The sequence below is a fragment of the Garra rufa genome, chromosome 25 (assembly GCF_049309525.1).
Source record: "Garra rufa chromosome 25, GarRuf1.0, whole genome shotgun sequence".
Classification (NCBI taxonomy): domain Eukaryota; kingdom Metazoa; phylum Chordata; class Actinopteri; order Cypriniformes; family Cyprinidae; genus Garra; species Garra rufa.
Window position 1 is genome coordinate 33,592,345 of NC_133385.1, and position 22,957 is coordinate 33,615,301.

The 22,957-nt window shown below is 37.4% G+C and overlaps 1 protein-coding gene across 1 annotated transcript; it reads right to left on the reverse strand.

The window, feature by feature from the left end:
- Positions 1 to 16,224: 16,224 nt before the first annotated feature.
- On the reverse strand, positions 16,225 to 22,171 carry LOC141301095 (leucine-rich repeat-containing protein 56-like). The gene is given in 12 exon segments (XM_073831348.1): positions 16,225 to 16,838; positions 16,912 to 17,152; positions 17,225 to 17,388; positions 17,477 to 17,622; positions 17,720 to 17,784; positions 19,289 to 19,480; positions 19,555 to 19,744; positions 19,820 to 20,017; positions 20,164 to 20,260; positions 21,538 to 21,598; positions 21,827 to 21,914; positions 22,019 to 22,171. Coding segments are annotated over 12 exon segments (1,776 nt in total). The 3' UTR covers positions 16,225 to 16,657.
- Positions 22,172 to 22,957: the final 786 nt, after the last annotated feature.

Sequence of the window (22,957 nt, forward strand, 5' to 3'; positions counted from 1 at the left end):
TCTTCCCACCATAATAGGAGCAGAGGAGTCAATAGTAATGACTCAGAATCTCTAGTATGAATTAGATTTAGGTCAAATGTGAAATCATTCATCAAAACCTGTTCAGAAAGCTGCGGCCATTTTTCAAATTCCATGTTGAATGGGTGTGTCACATAATCGAAACAAAACATATTTTTAAGTTTGTCTCGACATAATGTTTTGTGGGTGCTGTTAGCCAGCAAGAATCTAATTATTGCAGTGTAAACAAGAAATACAGTCCTAAACCGAACTGGACCGTCTGTCAATTTAGCCCTGGCTAATGTCCAATGTCTTAATGAAATATCTTTGTTATTGAAATTGTGGATATGCGTTTGAAAATTTAATTACATTTTCATGTCATTTAATTTCATTTAATTACATCAACATATCAGGTTATTTTAAAATTTAATGGGCTACTGACTGTTATCAGTCTTTTTTTTAAGTATCTGTTACATTTGTACAATAAGGGCTGTAGAAAATAATGAAAGAATTGTGTTGTCAACTTTTCAATTCATGAGTGTGAATTTGAATCTAATTGGTCACAACTCAATAAAAAAAAAAAAAGGGAATTGGAGTCTGACGGAAGGAACAGGAAGTTGGAAGCTGCGATTAAGGGGCCAAACATTACAGAAGCAAGCATCAAATCAACTGTAGCAATGAGTTTTTAAAGCCATTTGAGATGATTTTAGTTAAAATGGCTGAAAAATCATAAATACAGGCTTATGGCTTATTACTTTTGACCAATAGGTGGCACTGTTATCAAATCGATGTCAACATGTCAAAGCTTTGCAGAGATACAGCCTCAGCTGCAGTCTGGAATCATGCCTCAAATTTGCTGCGGTGCAATACAAAATTGGTTCTATATATCGACACAATTTTTGTGAAAATCAGACAAATAGTGTAGGAGGAGTTTGAAAAAGTACGTTTTTAGCATAAACCAAAATGACTGACAGGAAGTTTGGCCAACTATGGCATTAGTATCTCTGCATGAACCAAGGAATATTTTGAGTCCAATTTCATTACAATATGCTAAGGGAATCAAAAGTTTTTTGAAAATGAATTATTAATGGTTTATGAATGGTTTATCACTTTTGACCAATAGGTGGCGCTGCTACCAAATTGACGTGTGTGGTCACTGTGAGGTGACTGTAGCTGCGTTTCCATTACCCTCAAATTGCGCAAACTGAAATTGCGAATTTAAAAGACGCCTAATGGAAACGTCAATTTCGCAAAAACACCTATATGTTGCATAAAGGTTTTTATGCTCACATGAGGTGGTTTTTCAGGAAATTAAAAAAAGGAATATTTCGCAAAACTCGCAGACACTCTAGTCAATGCATGCGTTTATAAATCTGTAATGGAAACGCACCTTTTGGCACATACAAAGTTGAGTCAATACGTCAAAGCTTACAGATTGAGATATTAAGATACAGCCTCAGATGCAGTTTGCCATTATTCCAGGATAATCGTGATGCATTAAACAATAACCGGTTCGTAAACAGACACAAAATACATAACTTTTTGCCAGCATGGTCTGAAGCTGAGTCAAATTTGGTGAAAATCAGACCAACGTTCTAGGAGGAGTTTCGAAAAAGTAGTTTTCAACATAAATTAAAATGGTGAACAGGAAGTTAGGCTGACTATGGCAAAATTGGTATTTTATGTTCTCTGCATAATGCAAATAATATATTAAGACCATTTTAATTAAAATAGGCCAATTTAATCAAAAGTTATAAGCATTTTTGGCAATTTCATTATAACTTGACCACAAGGGGGCATTGCCCCCGAAATCTTTTCATTGTCATCAGGGCAAGGTGCCAAACACACATACTGAGTTTTGTAATGATTCGCCTATGTGTTCGTAAAGTATAGCATTTTATACCAAAATCCAAAAAGGTTGACATAGGAAAATTAGGTATGGTACAACTTAGCATACTGCACTGAAACTAAAGAGAGTTTTTGGGCAAACTATTCAGAAGTTCTAAGCAAAAATACCCTTTTTTCATCTCCTGACCACTGGTTGCGCTGCACTGAAACTGTGCAGCCTTAAGTCATAGTTATTAGAACACACACCAAGTTTGGTCTCAATACGCCAAACCGGTGCAGAGATATTGCCTCATATCCATTTTTGCATGCTCTTCAACTAATTTGTTTGTGCGTTATTCAAGAGTGGTTTGACTAATAAACTTGAATTCCATAACTTTTTGCCAGCATGGTCAGAAAGATGTCTGAACCAATTTTGTTTCAAATCAGACAAACTGTCTAGGCCAAGTTTGAAAAAGTAGTTTATTTTGGACTATTAAAAAACTTGACCCGTAGAATTATACATTTTGGTGTCCAATGAATACAATAGGTGCATACAATAGGACATTCAGGCCTTGTCTAAGCAAATTCTGGAATTTTTCATTCTCAATTTAAAAATGTAAAATTCATAAATTATTTATGCAAAAATTAAGTTATTTATAATTCATACTGTATATTATGATATTGTCATGTTAAAAATTCAAGCATCATATTATTATTTTAACATCGACAAACACCTTTTTTTATTTACTAGTTTGTGTTTTATATAAATATAGTTATAAGTAGATCTGCATTGGACTTTCTTATTTAATTTCTATGCATACTTACCTTTCAAGAAACTGATGCTCTATGGCATCTACGTAGTGTTCAGGGAATGCATCAGGAACTTCGTAAATACCATCGTCCTCATAATTTGAAGACTGGTATTGGTATTTATTGGCATCATGGGCCGTTGCAGTACTTAAAGGAGGCGGCAGGTTTTCATATTCTGGGATATCTTCATATGCATGTTCAGATTCAACAACATTCTCCAGATCTTCATCTACACTCTGCTCAACTCCTAGTATGTTCCCATTCACTGGATGCCTCAAGTTCAGTCCAACTGGATGTCCGTTGTACAGTGGCATCGGTTTCTGAGAGCCAATTTTGCGCTGACTTTCCTCCGTGTCCACTGATCGCTCATTCATAACCAGAGTGAGATCGTCGGCCTGCCCACTCTTGACGGATAACTTGGGCACCTTTTTACCATGGTCAAGGTCCATGATCCTAAGAAATGAGGTCTTCTTGAGGCCATCAGGTTTAAGGAGGTCTGCAGACGATAAGGACTTGGATTTCGGCTTGAGAGTCTTCTTGTTTGGCACGTCACTTGCTTTCTTCTTCTCAGTTGCAAGAGGTGGATGTCCTCCAGCTTTTTTTGCATCAATGTGACCATCTGTTCTTAGCTGAGATTTGTACGCTGGTATCTTTTCAGGAAGTCTGTCTGCCGAAAGTTCTGCAGCCCCAATATTATCGTGCCTACGGCCATCAGTTCGAGGTTTTTGAGTCGACTTTTTCAGATGTTTATTGCTTGCTTCAGGGGTAACATTCAGATTTTGCGCTTTCTTTCCAGTCCCCTGTGCACCAACATCCTGGGCTTTATTTTGTTGCAAATGAGGGATTTTCTGGCGTGTTGGAGTGCCCTGGCTGGTACACTGGGTAGTTTTCGCACCCCTTGTGGCCTGAGGATCTTTGTTCTCTCTAGAATGTATTACAGCATTAATGTTAGGGTTAGGACTTTCTCTCCGTAATGGATCTAGATTATTTACATCAACAGGTAAGACGGTAAACTCTGGTTTGGTGAGGCGCGGTGACTCCTGAAAGACAATTTCGTATTGTTCCTTCTTAGTTTGCCGCAGTATTGCTACTGGTGGTGCTTTGCCAGGCTTAGTGCATTCTAGAGGTTCTGGATCACCATCAACAGATGAATTAACACTAGAGACAATGTTGTTTTGATGTTTCCTGGTTGTTTGTATCTCAGATCCACTCTGATGAGCCTCCAAAGGCTCTGTGTTCTGGTTCTGGGATGTTTTCTGAGGTTTTTCGGTTGGATGGAAATGATTATTATTGGATGAACTGTGTTCAGAGATGCACTTCGACAAAGTAGGTGTCACTAAATGCTTCTGTTCTCCTGGTGGGGATCTCAGTGGAAGTTTGGATGGACTCCTTCTGGGTCCTTCAGTTTTGCCTGCCTTGTACTTATCAGGACTTTGTCGAAGAACATTTTGGTTGTTTTCCTTCGGTGAACAATCAGCACAGTTTCGGTTATTGCATACGCAGATGGGAATAATGTAATCCCACTCCCGCTTCTTATTGCCAGCGTGCGTTTCATTTCTAAAATTTAAAGTACCAATGTTCTTTGTGACGTCTGATTTTTGTTGTAAAACAACTTGATGGCCAATCTTGGATGTGAGGTGTTTTGGAGGGGGAAGTTTGGAGAGGGATGGTTTTGGTGCCACATCAGGCTTAACTTTGCCTTCAACAGCTGGTGAGGTATGCTGGTAAACGCACAGTTTTGAAGCAGGTGGATGTTGTGTTCGCATCGGAGCTGGGAGAACCTTTGGTTTTGGTGCCAAAGGTGGTTTCTGATCTCCAGCTGAGAAGAAACAAAAAAACACATGAAGAAATAAGAACTCTTTGGTTGAAACACAGTCAGTATACTTGACCTATTTGAACCATACCGCGTTTAGTTTTACTTCCATACTGTTTGTCCCTCAGACACATTTTGTTGTTTGTGTTACAGTACATTTTAAATACTCTCTACTATACTTTTAAAAATAGAATTTCAAAAGAATAGATAAACTAATAGAAGAACCAATTTTTGATTCCCCAAAGAACATTTTATTAAATTCTGAAATTATCCTATTTTTAGTGCGAAGAACATTTGAAAAATCTGAAAATCTTTTTTTTCTCACTATAAAGAACATTTTGTGGAATGAAAAGGATGCACTCTTTATTTTATGAATGTATAAACAATAATATTATTTTTCTCTGAATTAAAATCTAGTACAAGACTTAGTTTGTATATGTTTCACCACAAGGAAATAATATACTTTTTAGAAATATGACTTTTATCAAAGAGATTAATGATGATTCTTTTAGGGGTCAGTTTGACCCCAACAAGAACAAACAACTGGATATAGCCGTGTAAAAGAATCAGTAAATCTAAGTACGAAAAAATGAATTGCATTTATGATTATTTTCCTTTTAACCTGGAACATAATGTTACATTTGAGCAGTGTTTAAGAAAAGTTACTTTTAAAAGTAATGCATTACAATAATGTGTTACTCCATGAAAAAAAATATTGCATTACTTAGTTTCTTTTTATGAAATGTAATGCAATTTACTTTTGCGTTACTTTTTGTCAACTGGTCTGGGCTTGCTTCTTTTTTCCCCCCTAATAAGTTAATAATTTTTATATTTGGCAACACCAAAAGTGAAATTAATAAGCCTTAGGCTTAAGGAAGTGCCTCTGTCACTTCCAATTTTTCTTAACACAGGTACAGGAAAGATGTAAATGGGAAAACAATGTCACTTTATTTGAAAAAAGTAACAGATATTTTGTAAGTGTATAAGTAATGCATTACTTTACTAGTTACTTGAAACAGTAATCTATGTAACTTGCATTACTTGTAATACGTTACATTATTCTGTAAACTGTCAACTCATAAAATTAAGAAATGTCATAAGGCATTACATTAAACACCAAATAGGCTTGGGGTCTCTCAAAACCCGAAACACAAAGGATAAGGACTTTAATGTTTGAAGTAGTTCTTATAAGCACCTTTATGATGCTGTCATTTTCAGTTTCTACATTGATCACTAGATTGCAGGAATGTACTGTACATGGAAAGTCCCCAGTTTTAATGGAAGCAATATTTATAGCATATTCTACCATTTACCTTTGTTAAACAAACAAACACTTAAAAAATCGATGAAATACACATAGTAAATTGACACTGTAGCTATCACTCTTGACTCCAGTCAATATTTAAGGAAGTTGTTAAACATGAAAAAAAAAAAAAACTCTTCTACAGAAAACACATCTGTTAGTGAAATACTTTGACAACTCTCCGAGTGACAACACTTTGCTTTTATACACTGATCTTTGCCTCTAAAAAGTGAGTTCAACCAAGCATAACATAAACAAGTGGTAAGGTTGAGGTCCTTCTCACGATTTGTCTTGCAAATGACACAACGTTACAACTCACCTGCTCTCTTCATCGTCTCAATAATCATTTATTCATGACATGTATGTGACCACCAGCAAATGTCCGCTGTGCGTTTGTGTTTCCCGGAGCATGATTTCTAGAGGTTTAGCGACACAATCCAAGGCGATGTTTTCAGTGCGGTTTATTGAGGAAAGAGTGTGATCAAATTCTTTGAGCGGCTCAGAGAGGGCGGGTTACATCTGTACACACGTGCCTTTGTGTGAAACTAGTAGAGCAATTCAAGTTTCAATAATCCCTTCCCTTCCATTGTGCGCTGTTGATCCCAGTTACTGCGTTCACGGTGAAGTTAAAAGTCGCGTATTGGCGTTAATACAGAGGACATTATTACACGAAAATAAAACTCCATCTATTTCTGTGCTTATTGTATCCATGTCTGTTAAAGGAAATAAACCTACAGTTGTTTCAATCACATTCATGGAAGCTAAACGCCAACATTTGAAGCGAACGTGATGTGTTTGTGCTCTAGATATGGTTTTATTTGGAACGTTTAATGCATGTTACAACACGAATCACCTGTTTGTCCGAATCCAGAGGCCTAAATGTGGGGCGTTTTCAAACCATGGGCGGGGCGGACTGGGACAAAATTTCAGGCCGGTGTTCTGAAATATTCAAGTATAGGTCTCTGCAGGAAAGTAATGGGAGTTACTAGATCGGGGCGTTTTTAGACCATGGTACCTGATTGGCTGACGTCATAGTGACGGTAGGTTTAGGGGTGGGGTTAGGTAAAGGGAATCATTTCGATATCATGATTTAGAAACACCCAGCAGTTTGAAAACACCCACAAAATTCAGAAACGCCCACGTTTGCTCTGCAGAGACCTCTTCCTCGAAATATTCGGTGCCTGACGCCTGTTTCACACATACTCCGTATGCAGTGCATATGCAGTCCGTGTGCGTTACGTATGCGGTGCAGAAGCAGCACGGACTCGTTTTGCTTTCACACAGGACGCGTTTGCAGTCCGTTCCTGATCAGCGGCTGTTTACCACAAACACACCATTTATCAGTTATTTTAATTTCAAATCCAAACGTGCTTTTTCAGCATTGGGATACTCTTTTTTTTATCACAGTAATACAACAATACTAGACATATTCACGTGTAAAATCAACGTATTATAAACAATGTAGGTTATTATTCAATGCACTTGACATCTAGATTTGTATATTAAGTTGCTCAAGCAAGTTGCAACACATTTAAACACAGCATAGGTAGGCTATGTCTTCCTTTTCATATTGAAATTGGGCTTTCACAAATATTTTATTTTAACAAATATTTATTTTAATTAAAACTTACCACAGACAGAAACAGTCGGCTCTCTGTGCCTTTCTTTCGCATTAAATCTTTATTAAAAACCATATTTTAAAGAACTTTTCTACCTGGACAAGTGCATGTATTATGTTGCCTTGTTTATTTAAAACTGCACTATTCTAAACCTAGCCAAAAAGCCACGTGTTGACTGTAAAACACAGAAGACTGCAAATATATGCATTTACGGTACATTTCTGTGTCAGTTCATGTTCATTTTTACAGCGAACAATGCGCTTTCACTTTAATTCAGCGCATGCAACGCAGTGCAGCACAGCAAAAATAGACTCTGTGCCGAAACGATCGCTCCACTGCTGCAAACGCACCGCATCTGGAACGCACTGACGGACAGCGACCGCGTGCAGTGTGAACGCTCTGATCCGTTAACATGGGTGCGGAAAAAAATACGCAACGCATACGCACTGCAGACGGAGTATGTGTGAAACAGGCGTGAGATTTTCTGTGACACTGGGCGGAGCTAACATGAATATTCATGAGTCTCCTGTTTCATGTTAAAGCACCACTAAAATTTTTAGTGCTCCTTGGACCATATAAACTGTTTTCGTTAAATTAATTTAATTTCAGCGTCAAACTAATGTAAGTTTTTTTTATTCCTTTTATTTTTTTATTCCTTTAGATTGTTGATTTAATTTGTAGACTGTGTGCTGTAAGTTTGATTTAATATAATTTATTATTATTTAATTTAAGGACATGATCTAACTAATGAGCCAACAGGCATTTATAGGACAGTGTTTTAGTGCCACGTAAAAAAAATCTAAGATTACGAACACAACAAATGAAGGTCGTAACATTTCGAGAATAAAGACAACGTACTACGAGAATGAAGTCGAAATACTACGAAAATAAAGTCAAAATATTACAAGAATAAAGTCGAAATACTACGAGAATAAAAGTCAAAGTATTACAAGAATAAAGTCGAAATATTACGAGAATAAAGTCCAAATACTACAAAATAAAGTCGAAATATTATGAGAATAAAGTTGAAATACTATAAAGTCAAAATATTATGAGAATAAAGTCCAAATACCACAAAAATAAAGTCGAAATATTACGATAATAAAGCCAGAATATTACAAGAATAAAGACGAAATGTTTGAGAATTTAAAGTTAATTAAAGTTTAATATATTGAGAGTATAGCCTATTTTGCGCATACAAAGGCCCGGATTGATGCCTCCGCATCATTTTACTGGGATGAGGAAGAGCCAAATTTATTGACTTATGAAAACAGCTTAATATCAAAAAATATGATATTTATTAACAGACTGAGCAGGACCAACTTTTGAAATGACGTTACAGAAAGCTGTATTTTTTTAATCAGGAGCACTAATATTTGAGTGCAACTTTAAGACGAAACACGTGAACGGGAAACTCATGAATATTCATGTTAGCTCCGCCTAGTGTCACAGAAAATCTCAGACACCGAATATTTCAGAACACCGGGAAATCTCACACTTATCCAGCCCCTCACAAAAACCCACAACAAATTCTGAAACCATATATATATATATATATACACACATAAAAAAGTTTAAATCCATTGGCTGGTGCCATGCTAAATAATTAAAGGTTTTTTAGGCCTATGGTAAAAGTATCGTAGTATCCGTGTTTGTTTGTTGTGTTTTGTTTTTTGGCATTTTGATTACAATTTGTATAGCCAGAGTTTTACTACAAATACCATAAAGTGTAGCAAACCCCTTTTTAATTTGTGGTTACCATAGTTTAACTATAGTAATCATGGTTTTTGGTTTTTAGTGAAAACATGGTTAATTTTTGTAAGAGTCATATTGATGTTAGCCATAGCTCCCTCAAAACTTGTTATAAAACAATGTGAATATTTGTCTGCTGCGTTCCAACTCTTTACAACAGTTATGTAATTTTGTTAATTTTGAAGCAAACTGCTATTGATAATATTCGCAAGCAGTTTAATGCTTAACTAAGTAAACAAAGGCAAAACTACAATAGTCTATTTACAAATGTCTCTGACCTGTAAATGATGTCCTGAACAGGACAGTTTTGCCTCTCTGCTGCTCCACCTGGGCGCTCTATTCTGGAGTCTTGCATTCTTTTGGCGGACGCGCGGATGGGCGGAGCCAGCGTGCGCGAGGCGAATTGCATTGTCAGTCAAGAAGACGAACCGGATTACGATTTATTAAGAGTTTTATTATTGAATGGCCAAATTGGAAATAATCACTTTAGTACATTCGGCAGGCAACAGAAACAACAATATATATGAAAAAAAAAAAAAAAAAAAAAAAAAATGGAAGCAGGCCATATTGGCTGCCAGGCCACCGGGAATTCTCCCGGTTCTCCCGATGGCCAGTCCGCCCCTGGGTGGACCTCTATATTAAAAACGCCCATATCGGTTTGAACACTGCTAATATAAACGATTGGATCTTCTGAAGACAATGAAATGACCGAATGTCATGATCTGGGCTGTGCGATCTCCGTGCCTGACGCGGCGACGTCCGCTATCTCCGTGCCTGACGCGGCGGCATCCGCGATCTCCGTGCCGGACGCGGCGGCGTCCGCGATCTCCGTGCCTGACGCGGCGACGTCCGCTATCTCCGTGCCTGACGCGGCGGCGTCCGCTGAGGCTCCGCTGGCGGCGAGGCCAGCTCGTGTGACTCCGCTGCACGGGCCTGGCCCGCCGTCCCTCCCCCTGATTTGCCTTCCACCGTTCCTCCACCCTCCAGACTTGTGGAACGTCTGGGAGCCGTTCCGTGGGGAGGGGGTAGTGTCATGATCTGGGCTGTGGGGCCCCCCTCAGCCACCTGGGGTCGCTGTTTTCCCTTCCCTGCACTGCACTTCCCTGAATGTTCACCTGTCATAATTATGTCACCTGTTATTCCCAGCTGTTCACAATCACTATTGTCTTTATAATCTCCACACTTCCACTTCCCTGGTGATTCTGCATTGTTTTCTGTTTCATGTTTCCCTGCTCAAGTCCTGCTCCTGGTTGTCGTGTGTGCCGTGTTGGCTTTTTGTATTGTTTATTTGTGTTTATTTAATTAAATATTCTTTACCCGCATTTGGACCCTGACCCCTTTGTGTACCGTGACACGGAATTTTTTTTTCTGTATATTTGATGATATTGTAATGGTGGCTGGAAGCGTCAATAAGCATACTTTCCTGTTCCCTAAATTATTTCTTTGATGTTACGTATTTATTTTACAAATGCACATCTTTGGTGCATCACTATAATTTGCTGAATATTGTACTCCATGTGGCGAGAGTATATGTATTTCCTAATTTTATCCTAAAATCGCAATCCTGTTACTTTCTGCCTTGTTACTCATATAGTCAGTAACTGAGTAATAGTAACAGTTAAGTGAGTAGTGTCATCTGATTTATTAATGTAAATATTAGGCTACATCTATCCATATTAATCAAGATACATTTAAAATCGCATCTTTTTCCTCAGTGTTTTGCCTTTCACTCCACAGTCTTTTTTTCCCAAAGATAACCTATGGTTGTTCCTACATTGTAGTTTTATATAACATCCCTGCAAGTATGATAGAAAACTTGAAAGTTCTGTCCTGTGGCAATTATGTATTAAACCCATATGGTATGGTGTTTTAGTGTGACCTGTGGTGTAAAAAAACAATATCCACAGAAAAAAAATTAAAAAGCATGATTTGTTAAGTTTGTTATTTTTAATAACAATGTTAATGTATTACTCATCCTCTACCCCTAAACACAACTCTAACAAAAACCTCTACATTAACACCTCACATGTGTAGTCAAACCTATATATTATATAATGGATGCTTATTCCTGTTACCCAGTTTCCTTCTTGTTAAATAGGTTTTTCTTAAAAAAAAAATAAAAAAAATAGAATAAAACCCCTATTTTTTAAATTAAGTTTGGTCCATCATTTATCCCATTGTTTAAAAAATTGCATCACAGAAAATTGATAAGCTTAAACTTTGAGTCACCTTTAAAATGAAAATGGGTTTGTGAACTTTAGAAAAATCTATTTTATGTAGATAAATAATGATTTTTATTATAAAAATCTTTTTTGACCATGAAACCAAAAATTCCTTCAAAATGAACACCTGCCTCAGGGGAAAATAAAGGAATGGTTGACACATTTTTAAACAGAAGAGATTAGAGTTTTGGTAACAGGACTAAGAAAAATGCATCAATCTTCCACTTAAATAAATTAAATAAAGTTACCTGAGATGGACCAATACCGATTTTAAAAAGTTAAATATGTGTATTACTAGATTCAGCCTTTAAAAAATGTTTAGAAATTTTTTTTTTTTGGAAGAGTTTTGGAAGCAAAACTTGCGTTTGTAATACTTAGTAGTTCTTTAAAGACGTAGAGCCAATGGTGAGTTATTTAAAAATAAATACAGTGGTGCCCTCTAGTGATTGAGAAATGCAATGTAAATTTCAGAGTTTGTCAGCAGCATTTCAGAAAATGTATATACCTGTACTGCGGTTTGTGTGCTATACAGTGGTGGACAGTAACGAAGTAGTTGTACTTCGTTACTGTACTTAAGTAAATTTTTCAAGTATCTGTACTTTACTGGAGTAGTTTTATTTTGTATATATATATATATATATATATATATATAAACATTCTTTTTAGTTATATATTTTTATTATATAGATACATTATTTTAGATGTCTTTCTTAATAAGTCAGCTGCCGATCAAACAAAACGATTGTTAGTTTAGTTTATATTTATATAAAAATAATTATTTATAAATGCCTATTTGGAATTTCTAGTTTAACTTTTTTATCCAAAGCAAAAAGAAAATGCAGTGAGAAACTTAAAAAAAAAAAAAAAAAATCCTGGAGTAGACAACCCCAAAAATGATCTAGATTAACTTAAAGTGTTACTAGATGTGTGTTGTCCTTAGATAGATAGATAGATAGATAGATAGATAGATAGATAGATAGATAGATAGATAGATAGATAGATAGATAGATAGATAGATAGATAGATACACAGTTTATATTTTATTACACATACAATCACATTAAATACATACAAACAGAACATATGAATATGCTGCATAAATTCTTTAAGCCGCTTGGTCCCAACTGCTGGCCTTTGATATTGTCTGCCATACGCTCCTTTTTTTTCTGGAGGCGACGGCCGGCCCACACCTGCATGGTCCTGTTTAAGGAACAGACACAATGATGAAATGCTGAGCAGATTCATTGAGTGATTCTGAAAATCTGAAGACAAATAGCTTCTACCATTTCAATAAGGGGGGGGGGGGGGGGTCTATGAATTAAGGTGAGCTGGGACCTTGACTGAGGAGCTTGATGGTTCTGCTTTCTCAAACCTTCAGCTGCACCTTCTTCCACAGCCATTTTTTTTTTTGTGTGTGTGTGGAGGCGGCTCACACACATCTACATTGTCCTGCTGAAGGAACAGACATAAGCATGTAATGCTGGTCAGGTTTAAGGAGTGCTTCTTAAATCTAAAGATATACCTTTCTATTATTTTGAAATATAATAGGATTCCGGGTAGACAACCTAGACAACACAGTAGCTTAGGTGTAGACAGTGTTTAACCTTTTGAATAAATCTGAAAGTAAGTAAAAATGAGAAATGGGAAGGACTTACTGATGCTTTCTACTGCCTTTGCTGCTCCATGATTCTGGGATTTGCTCCGTGCTATTAGGAACTTTTGATCACATGTAGGGTCCTAGAATACACAGGCACCACTTTTGAGGTCTTGGAAGGCAGTATTGATCTCTCTGTTTTCTTGTTGTAGTGGTTTTGGAGGGCACTGCTGCTCCCTTTAGAGGCTTGTCGTGGCCTAATGGTTTGAGAATCGGACTTGTAACCCAAAGGTTGCAGGTTCGAGTCTCAGGTCCGGCAGGGATTGTAGGTGGGGGGAGTGAATGTACAGCACTCTCTCCACCCTCAATACCACGACTGAGGTGAGTCCCTTGAGCAAGGCACCGATCCCCCAACTGCTCCCTGGGCGCTGCAGCAATGGCTGCCCACTGCTCCGGGTGTGTGTTCACGGTGTGTGTGTGTGTGTGTGTGTGTGTGTGTGTTCACTACTGTGTGTTTGCACTTGGATGGGTTAAACGCAGAGCACAAATTCCTAGTATGGGTCACCATACTTGGCCTCACTTCATCTCCTTTCCTTTCCTTTTGTTGGGCACTGGCTCTGCTCTACTCCTGCTCCCTGTGGGGTCCCGGCCTGCACGGGTAAAGTTGCATCCTGTGGGACCTTGGAAGGTATGGGAGCACCCTGTAGAGGAGAGGCTTGAGGCTTCTGTGTTCCTTAGCCACTCTTGGGCCTCTCTGGGGTCTTTTGGGGCACAGGTGCTCCCTTCTGAGAAGAGGCTCAAGCTGAGAGCTACAGCAGCTCCTGCTTCAGTGGCTCAGACATCTTAGGCCCTTTGACTCTCCAGAGTCTTTTGGGGCACAGATGCTCCCTTCTGAGAAGAGGCTCGAGCTGAGAGCTGCAAGAGTGCCTGCCTTAGTGGCTCAGGCATTCAAGGCCTTTGCCTCTCTGGGGTCTTTTGGGGAACAGGTGCTCCCTTTCACAGAAGAGGCGACACCTGCAGCAGTTGCTGCCTCAGTGGCTCAGCTACCTTGGGCCTTTGCCTCTCTTGGGTCTTGTTGGGCATAGGCGCTCCTTGAACAGAAGAGGCCTGAGGCTTCTGCGGCAACAGGTCCTGCCTCAGGTGCTCAGGGATCTTCAGCATCTTTGGTGCAGGCACAGTTTCTCTCTGTAGAGATTTGGTGACCATGGGTGTAGCTTGAGGAGACACCATAGGCACTGGTGCTCTCTGTGGGGACCTGGCAGGCACAGGTGCTCCTAGTTCAGAAGCGGCCTTTAGCAGATCCTGAGCTTTCCTCTTCGTTGAGAGCCAGTGCTCACAGGTGCTCCCTTTAGAGACCTGGCAGGCTCAGGTGCTACCTGAGGCTTCTTCTGCCTCCACTTCCCATGCCGTTGCTTCTTCTGCTTAGTGGAAATGCTGTCCCCACACTCAGACTTCTCGGACTTAGTGGGCACAGTTGGTCCCTGAGGCTTTTTCTGTCTCCACTCCCTCTGGTGCTCTGTGGTCTTCATAGTTGCATCCAAGAAGGCTGGGCCTTCTTAGATGCATCACTAAAGACCAGAGATGAGGCGTGGTCCCTCTTCTTGGTATAGGCAGGCACAGGTGCTCCCTGTTGGGACCTGGGAGGCACGGGTGCATCCTGTGTCTTCTTCTGTCTCCACGGCTCCTTGGTCTTCAGTGTTTCATCTGGGAAGCCAGAGTGCAGGGAATCAGCCTTCTCATATTCATCACTGAAGACCAGGGATGTGGGGCAAGAAGTTTCTCCTGCCTCCATTGTTCCCCACCACTGAACTCTGGCTCTTCAGATAATGGAGAAGAAACTTCCATTATTGCCCACTACTGCCCTGCGGCGAGGGCAGCGGTGAGCTCATCTGAGAGCTCAGGAGATGAGGACTGCACTGCACTTTCAGGAATACTAGTGGGGATAGTTGATAAACTCATGTTGGTGTTTGATTCAATGGTAAAAGATGATCCAAAGAATTAAACAATACACAATACTGACTTTGCCTATCTATCTGTAAAACACTGTGACAGAAACAGAAATGGAAACAGCTGAGTTGAGTAAACAAACATATAAGAGCCTGAAAGTTGGTTGTTTAATTTTTTTTTTTACAGTATATGCCCGATGGAGGTCCATCATCACTAGAGATTTGATTAATTTACCAACTAATGTGCAAAACTCAGATGCTAATAATGTTTTCTGTTTTCATCTTTCAGAAATCAGTGGATGTCTATGGATGGAGTTTCTCATAGACAAGAGAATGTCTATGGAGCTCTGTATTGATGAGCAAGATTGTGTTGATTTAATATGCTGAAAAGTGACTATAATGCATCATTAAATATCTAGAATAAAGGAGGATATCATCTGTGTATGGGGGCATAATTATCAACAATTATACATCTAAAAAATATGGAACAATAAATAGACTTTAGCATTAATTTTCTCTTATTTGTGTGCAATTTGCGGTCATTGTTTTTGTGACTTTTACTAGAATTTATTGTTCATTTCATTACAGATATATATGTATTTTTGTATATTTCTGTAGTGCAATTATATATAAAATTGCTGAATAAATAAATAAAAATATATAAAAAATATAGTCTAACTACCTTGGGGTTGGGGTCTGTCTTTATGTTTATTAAAGTCTCTTGTGCTCACTAAGGCTGCATTATTCAAAACCACAGTACAAACAGTATTGTGAAAAAATGTATTACAGTTGAAAAGAGCTGTTTTCTATTTAAATATATCAAAAATATTTATTTGTGTTATGTAAAGCTGAAGTTTCAGCATCATTACTCTAGTCTTCAGTGTCACATGATCCTTCAGAAATCATTCTAATATGATTTGCTGCTCAAGAAACATTGCTTATTATTATCAATGTTGAATAGTCTTTTTCAGTATTCTCTTAGTTAAAAAATATTTATTTTAAATAAAAGTAGGCTACTTTGTACGATTATAAATGCATACATTGTATAAATAAATATATAAATTTTAAATGCTGAATAGAATCATTAATTTAATCAACCAATCAATCAATTTTCTGGCCCTAAACATTTAAACAGTAGTGTATGTTATTTCTTTGTTATAATATATGACATTCCAGATTACATAATTTTTAAATATTAGTTGTTGATAAACCTAAAACCCCATGTAAGCTAAAAGAAAGATTGTTTTTCATTCCCCATTTGCCTTTATTAACAATTTTCCATCCTCCATTTTCCAAATCTTAGCAATATATACATGAATCTGCATTAAAAGTCTCGTTTAGAAATTCTGTCAAAATTGTTCAAAGACTCAGAGCCTGTGGAGATTCTGAACAGATAAATGCTGTGGTGTTTGTCATAACAACACTGCTATCTGAGTCATCTGTGGAAACTCTTTCAGAGACGTGGAATAACAGTCCTGCACCTGCGTCTGCAAACACTGAACCTGCAAGAACAGACATGTAGCAATCTGCCAGAGATGAAGCTGCGCTGCTGAAGAACAGAGTTCACAATCACAGTCATCTGACATAAACGTCAGTCTGTATCAGTGATCACATGACATCTGTGGACTGAGACTCTCCTGTCAATCACACCTGGAATACTTCTGAAATAAAGCAGAGACATACAGCAGGTATCATAATGTAGATGGCGCCCCCTAGTGATTCAGACTGAAAAGTGTTTCTAAAGTGTGTAAACCTGCAGTAAGGATGCATTTATCTATTCAGACCCACAATGCATCACTTCAGACGGGTGTTTCCGGTCTGGAAGTCTCTGCAGTGCAGCTCTGGCTGTTTGTGGATGTCTAGGTGTCAGTTTTTCAGAGCGTATTATTGGTTTATGTTGGATGTCTGTGTGTTGATGATTCTCAGTCGCTTCTGACCTGAATTAGGAGAATAAACTGTCGTCAGAAATGCGTTTGTTAAAGTAATAGATCACCCAAAATCAGATTTAACAGGAATGATTGGCCACACCATTGAGCAGGACTAGTGGAGGGCCTGTGAGGTTTGTGGATGAATCTCATGATGCTCTCGGTCCCATGAGTCTCCTCCGATGCTCTCGCTTTACTGCCGTCTGCATTATGAGCTCTGAGTCTCCGAGTGCGGATCTGTGTGATCCTCCGGCCAGCAGGGGGAGCTGCTGCTGCTCTGGGTGGAGGAGAGGGAGACATCGAACAGCCTGATGAAGAGCTGAGTCTCAACATCTCTGGAGATTCTGTCAGAAACAAGCACATGATGAAGAGACTCATGAGCGTCATTTCTATACGAGAGAAATAACCTGACGCACCTGCTGAGCGAGACTGAAAGGACGAATCAGGAGAGCTTGTGTCTCTAGTGATGTCTTCACTGCTGAAACTATGGCTGTGACTGCCTTCATCTTCATCTTCATCATCGCTGTGGTGGATCTTCATCACCTGCGGCTGCCGCTCCGTCTCAATAACCGACAGATGTCTGTCAGAAGTACAGCACATTTTAACAGGAAGAGTGTGTGTGTGTGTGTGTGTGTGTGTGTGTGTGTGTGTGTGAGGAGGTTCAGTACTTGTTGTGTTCAATCCTCCATCTTCTGAGTTCAGTAAAAACATCTCTGTGATCCCGACTGCTGGGCTCTTCATGATCATACGTGTGTTCGGGAATGAAACTGCTGAGTCGAGTGCTGGACCGGGTTTGAGAGACACAGTTTTGGAGCTGGATAGACAGAAATATTTTTTTCATGGGGTGATATATAATACACATACATAATTATATTGGTGTTCAGTATATGGATCAGTTTGATGAGATTCACCTTTATTTTCTGTCTTCGTGCTCGAGCAGCCTGTAGAGGATTCCCACAGAGAACTCGACCAACACCTGTGCAAACGTCACCGTACACATATTACTTCCCAACACACAGCGGACACCAATAAATGTGATATTATACTTAATACTGTAGCGATTGTAGCATAAATACAAAATCATGTTTAAAAGTTTGTGAGTGTCAATAGGGCTGCACAATTTGTGTTAAAAAAATTTATTCGATTTTTCTGCTGAAAATTACAGCTGCCATTTAAGATATAGTATTATTATTACTAACAATAATAATAATAATAATAATAATAATAATAATAACAAATAGTAGTAGTAATATAAATGTATGTATTATAACTTATAACAATAACTGTTATTTAAAATATCCTAATAATCGTTATTTTTATTAAAAATAACATAATATATAATATTAAAATTAATACAAATATTAAACCAAATAAGAAACATTACTTTAAAACTAATTTATACTAATTTATTCATAAACTTAACATTAACTACATGTTTGCTGTGTTTGTAGGGCTGCAGTTTGTCTAATACTAATACTAATAATAACAATAATACATTTATTTTATTAATAAAAACATAATTCATATTTTTATTCTTCTTATTTGTAATATTATTATTAGTGTTATTACTACAAAATAAAAACATTGAACAAAATATGAAATGTTAATTAAAACAATTTTAATTATTAAAAACAGTAGTAATATTTATTTTTAATTTTTTTATGTATTTAATAATAATAATAATTATTATTATTATTAAATTGATAGTATCACAATAGTAATAGTTCTCATTTTGTGTAATGTTTTTAATAATAATAATAAACTGATTTTAGTCATATAAAACGATAACAATAATAATTAATATTGTTATTCTTCTTATTAGTAATATTATTAGTATTATTATTACTAATTAAAACTATTGAATAAAATAAGAAATGTTACTATTGTAATACTAATTACAAAATAATAATTATTATTAAAAGCATCAATGTTGCAGCAATATTTTTGTTTAATGCTTTTTATTTTTATTTAGTAATATACTACTACTACTACTACTAATAATAATAATAATAATAATTATTATTATTAAGTTAATAATATCATAATAGTAATAGTTCTCATTTTGTGTAATGTTTTTAATAATTAATTAATTAGTGTTATTATTATTATTATTATTACTTAATAAAAACATTAAACAAAACAATAAATACTAGTATCATATTATAAATGTATTATTATTAATACTTAATAAATTATCATTATTTGTAAATAAAACATTAAACTAAAGAAATATTACTACTGTAATGTTTTATTGTAAAAAATAGTATTTATTAAAATATAAAAATAATTGTTTTTTTTTTATAGTAAAATCATAATACTAATATTTATAGCTTTCTTAATTGCTTCATATCCAAAATCACATTAAGCCACATTGTGATTTTGTTTTTATTTCTGTAGCTCACGCAGCTCAAAGTGTCAGAATGGCTTCTCATGCAGGAATTTAAACTGTGTCTCTATCAGCTTGAGTGCAGTTGTTTTACCGTTGGTCAGATCACTGGCCTCGTGGTTCAGGACGGCGATGTCGGAGCCGCTGGATCCTGGTCTCGATCCGGTGCAGGAAGTGAGAGGTCTGCCGCTGTCTGGACGGCTGGAGACACTCCTGGAGGAGATTCTCAGATGTCCAGACGGGGCTGAAGCAGGTCTGACGCCGCTCACACTGACACATCTCTCTTCTGATGGAGAGACTGGTTCTTAAACACATGGAGTGCTGCTGAAACAGTCTTCAGAAGCTGCTGTTTGTCTTTACCTGTGTCTGTATCTGTGAGCTCCAGGCCGTCACTGACTGAAGCCTCTTTGATGGATTCTCTGAGAAGAGTCCAGTCCTGCAGTGAAGTTCTGCAGCGTTGAGGATTGTCCTCTTCAACAGGAACGTCATCGAGGAAGATCAGCTGAGGGATCAGATCACGCACCGCAGACCTGTAGTTGTAGTCTGAGACCTGCAGCACAAAGGAATGTGAGGAATCTGGAAAATGAGAAACACAACAGAAGGAGAAAGATGATTCTTCATGTACCTCAGAGGCTCCTGGAGCGGGACGGGTGCACACAGGGTTTCCTTCCAGTGAAAGTGTCCTGAGCTTCACACAACGGCCCAAAAACCACAACTGAGCCAGATCATCAACCTCGTTCACCTCTAGATCCAGCAGCTCCAGATCTTCCAGCAAACTGATTGGACTCAGGTCTGAGATGCTGTTGAAGGCCACATACAGCTCCTGAGCAAAACATCAGCATTTATGACTCTTTCGCTTTATTCAATGAACAAACAAACATACTGTAGTTCATGAGATATAGTATAATTTGTTGGATTTTAAAATACTTTCTGCTATTAAAACGGCTTGTTTTCATTGTTTTTTGATACCTTTAAAGAAGAAAGAGCAGAAATCCCCTCCAGGTCGGTCAGACCACATCGAGCCAGATATAAGACCTGCAGGTGGGAAAGACCAGTTCCGAGATCCCTGAGGAAATACTGAGAATAATAAGCCTTCATTGCCCCTGCTAGACGAGTTTCAGTGCTTAAAAGGTATATTAAAAATATTTTTCTGAGAAAATGGTCGATCGTTTCGGTAGACAAGACCCTTCTTTCGTGGGCTGGGATCATTTACAGCCCTTTGAAGCCGCATTTAAACTGCATTTTGGAGGTTCACATTTTGAAGCACCATTTAAGTCCATTAAATGGAGAAATGTTTATCTCAAAAAACTATTTCTTGATGACTGAAGAAAAAAAGACATAAACATCTTGGATGACAAGGGGGTGAGTAAATTATCGGTGAATTGTTGTTCTGAAAGTGAACTAATCCTTTAAGTAGAGATCTGTCACACCCCCGGACTTTCTTGTTGGTTTTTCCCATTTTCCCCCGCAGTTCTGAGTGTTTTTGGTTTCTCCCTTATTGTCTGCACCTGTGTTTGTAATTAGTCTGTCTATTTAAGGTGTGTGTTTTCCCCTGTATTCTTGTCGGTCTTTAATGTTATATGGATGTTTTCCCCTGGTGTTCCTGTGTCTGCCTGTATTCTGTTGGATTTATTAAATATACGTCTTTTATTTACGTCGTTGTTTGTGTGTTCCTGCCTGCATCGTGACAAGATCATGTTCCATGAAGATATTTTGTAAATTTCCTACTGTAAATATATCAAAACTTAATTTTTGAATAGTAATATGTATTTTTAAGAACTCCATTTGGACAACTTTAAAGGCAATTTTTTTGCACCCTCAGATTCCAGATTTTCAAATAGTTGTATCTCAGCCAAATGTTGTCCTAATAAATAATACATAAATGGAAAGCTCATTTATTTAGCTTTCAGATGATGTATAAATCTCAATTAAAAAAAAACTGACCATTATGGTTTTGTCCTCCAGGGTCACATATTTCAATGCATGCTTATCTTTTGCGAAGAAGATTCTTTTATACATTCTATTTGTTCATGGTATTTTAGGATGAGGGCTTGTAACACAAGCTGTCTACATTGGCACTTGCCTACTTTGGCTTTTATGAATTCGTATGGACTACATTTGTTTTTTTGGTCATTTTAAATCTTGACATCCAAGTCTCCATTTACTTTCACTGTATGGAAACCAGCAGCATTAATAATCTGCTAAATATCTTCTGTTGTGGTCCACAAATTGAAGACATACAGGGTTTAATGGTGAGTAATGGATCACACCTTTTCGTTTTGGGGTGAACTGTTCCTTTATGGATGTAATAAAGTATCTATTGTTGGTAAACGGAGGTCTTACCGCACAGATAAGATCAAACTGTTGTTCATTTTCATCTGAGTAAGTTTGGGCAAGTAGATTCCTGTGAGAAAACAAGACAAAAACACAAATATTCATCAGATTTCACAGATGGTGTTTATTTGTGTTTATTCTTACTCTCTCAGTCATAATCCAAAGTCACTTCAAATCACATTTGGACCATTACTGTATCTCACAATGTGAAGGTTGAAGTTTAATGACAAGTTAACATTTGACTCCAGCAAATTCTTACCAAAATAAACTAACAAACAGTTATTTCAATAAATCTGACCGAAGTTATCTAGCGTGTCCTGTCGCGTGTCAACGCACATCTCCAGTGAAGTCACTTCTTGTAAATCGTCCGATCCAGAAATAATTTTCTGAAAATATAAAAACAAGCTACAGGTGTTTTTTCACTTTTGTTGCTCTTTATTTCTGATGTAAAGTAACGTTTTTACACTGTACATGTATCATGAGCTCGTACCAGTTTCTCAGGTGAAAGACTCTGATCGATCCTCAGCTCTTCAGGATCAGCATCAGCTATAGGTTTGGGGTTTAATAAACCAGATCCACTAAACTCATTCACGATGGAGAGAGCTGTGCCTGGTCTCTTCTTTATCGATGATGCACTCGACATTTGTAACCTTTATCGCACCTGCCCTAAAATAAATATGTAAAGTTAACGTTATGTATTATGTTTCACAACGTGCTTACAGCACCTTTAAGGAAAAAACTTGAATTTGTAACTAGTCAAGCTCTATATTTGCTTCGTATCTTCATAGAGTTATATGATCTGATCTGTAATTAAATGTCTTACCTTCTGAGAGTAAACACTGCAATATTCTGCCCCACACAGCGGGTAAGTTTGCTTAGCAACGGGAGCTACTTCCTGGATACGGGGCTAAGTGGGATTTGTAGTCCATGGAGATACACGATTCTGCTAAAACTAAATTGTAATAAATAGTTTCGAATGCCCTTACCAAACAACAGTGATTACTTTGACCATTTTATTGCTCATAATTAATTCGAAATATGATGATCAGTCCAAAAAGGCTGCAAACATTCCACACCTGAGGCACATATTTAAAGAAAATATATTACTTCTAAATAACATATGTGACCCTGGACCACAAAACTTAAACTTAAGTCTTAAGTTGCTGGGGTATATTTGTAGCAATAGCCAAAAATACGTTGTATAGGTCAAAATTATCGATTTTTGCTTTTATGTCAAAAATCATTAGGATATGATGTAAAGATCATGTTCCATGAAGATATTTTCTAATTTTCCTAGCATAAATGTATCAAAACTTAATTTGGGATTAGTAATATGCATTGCTAAGAACTTCATTTGAACAACTTTAAAGGTGATTTTCTCAGTATTTAGATTTTTTTTTTGCACCAAATATTGCTTTAATAATAATTA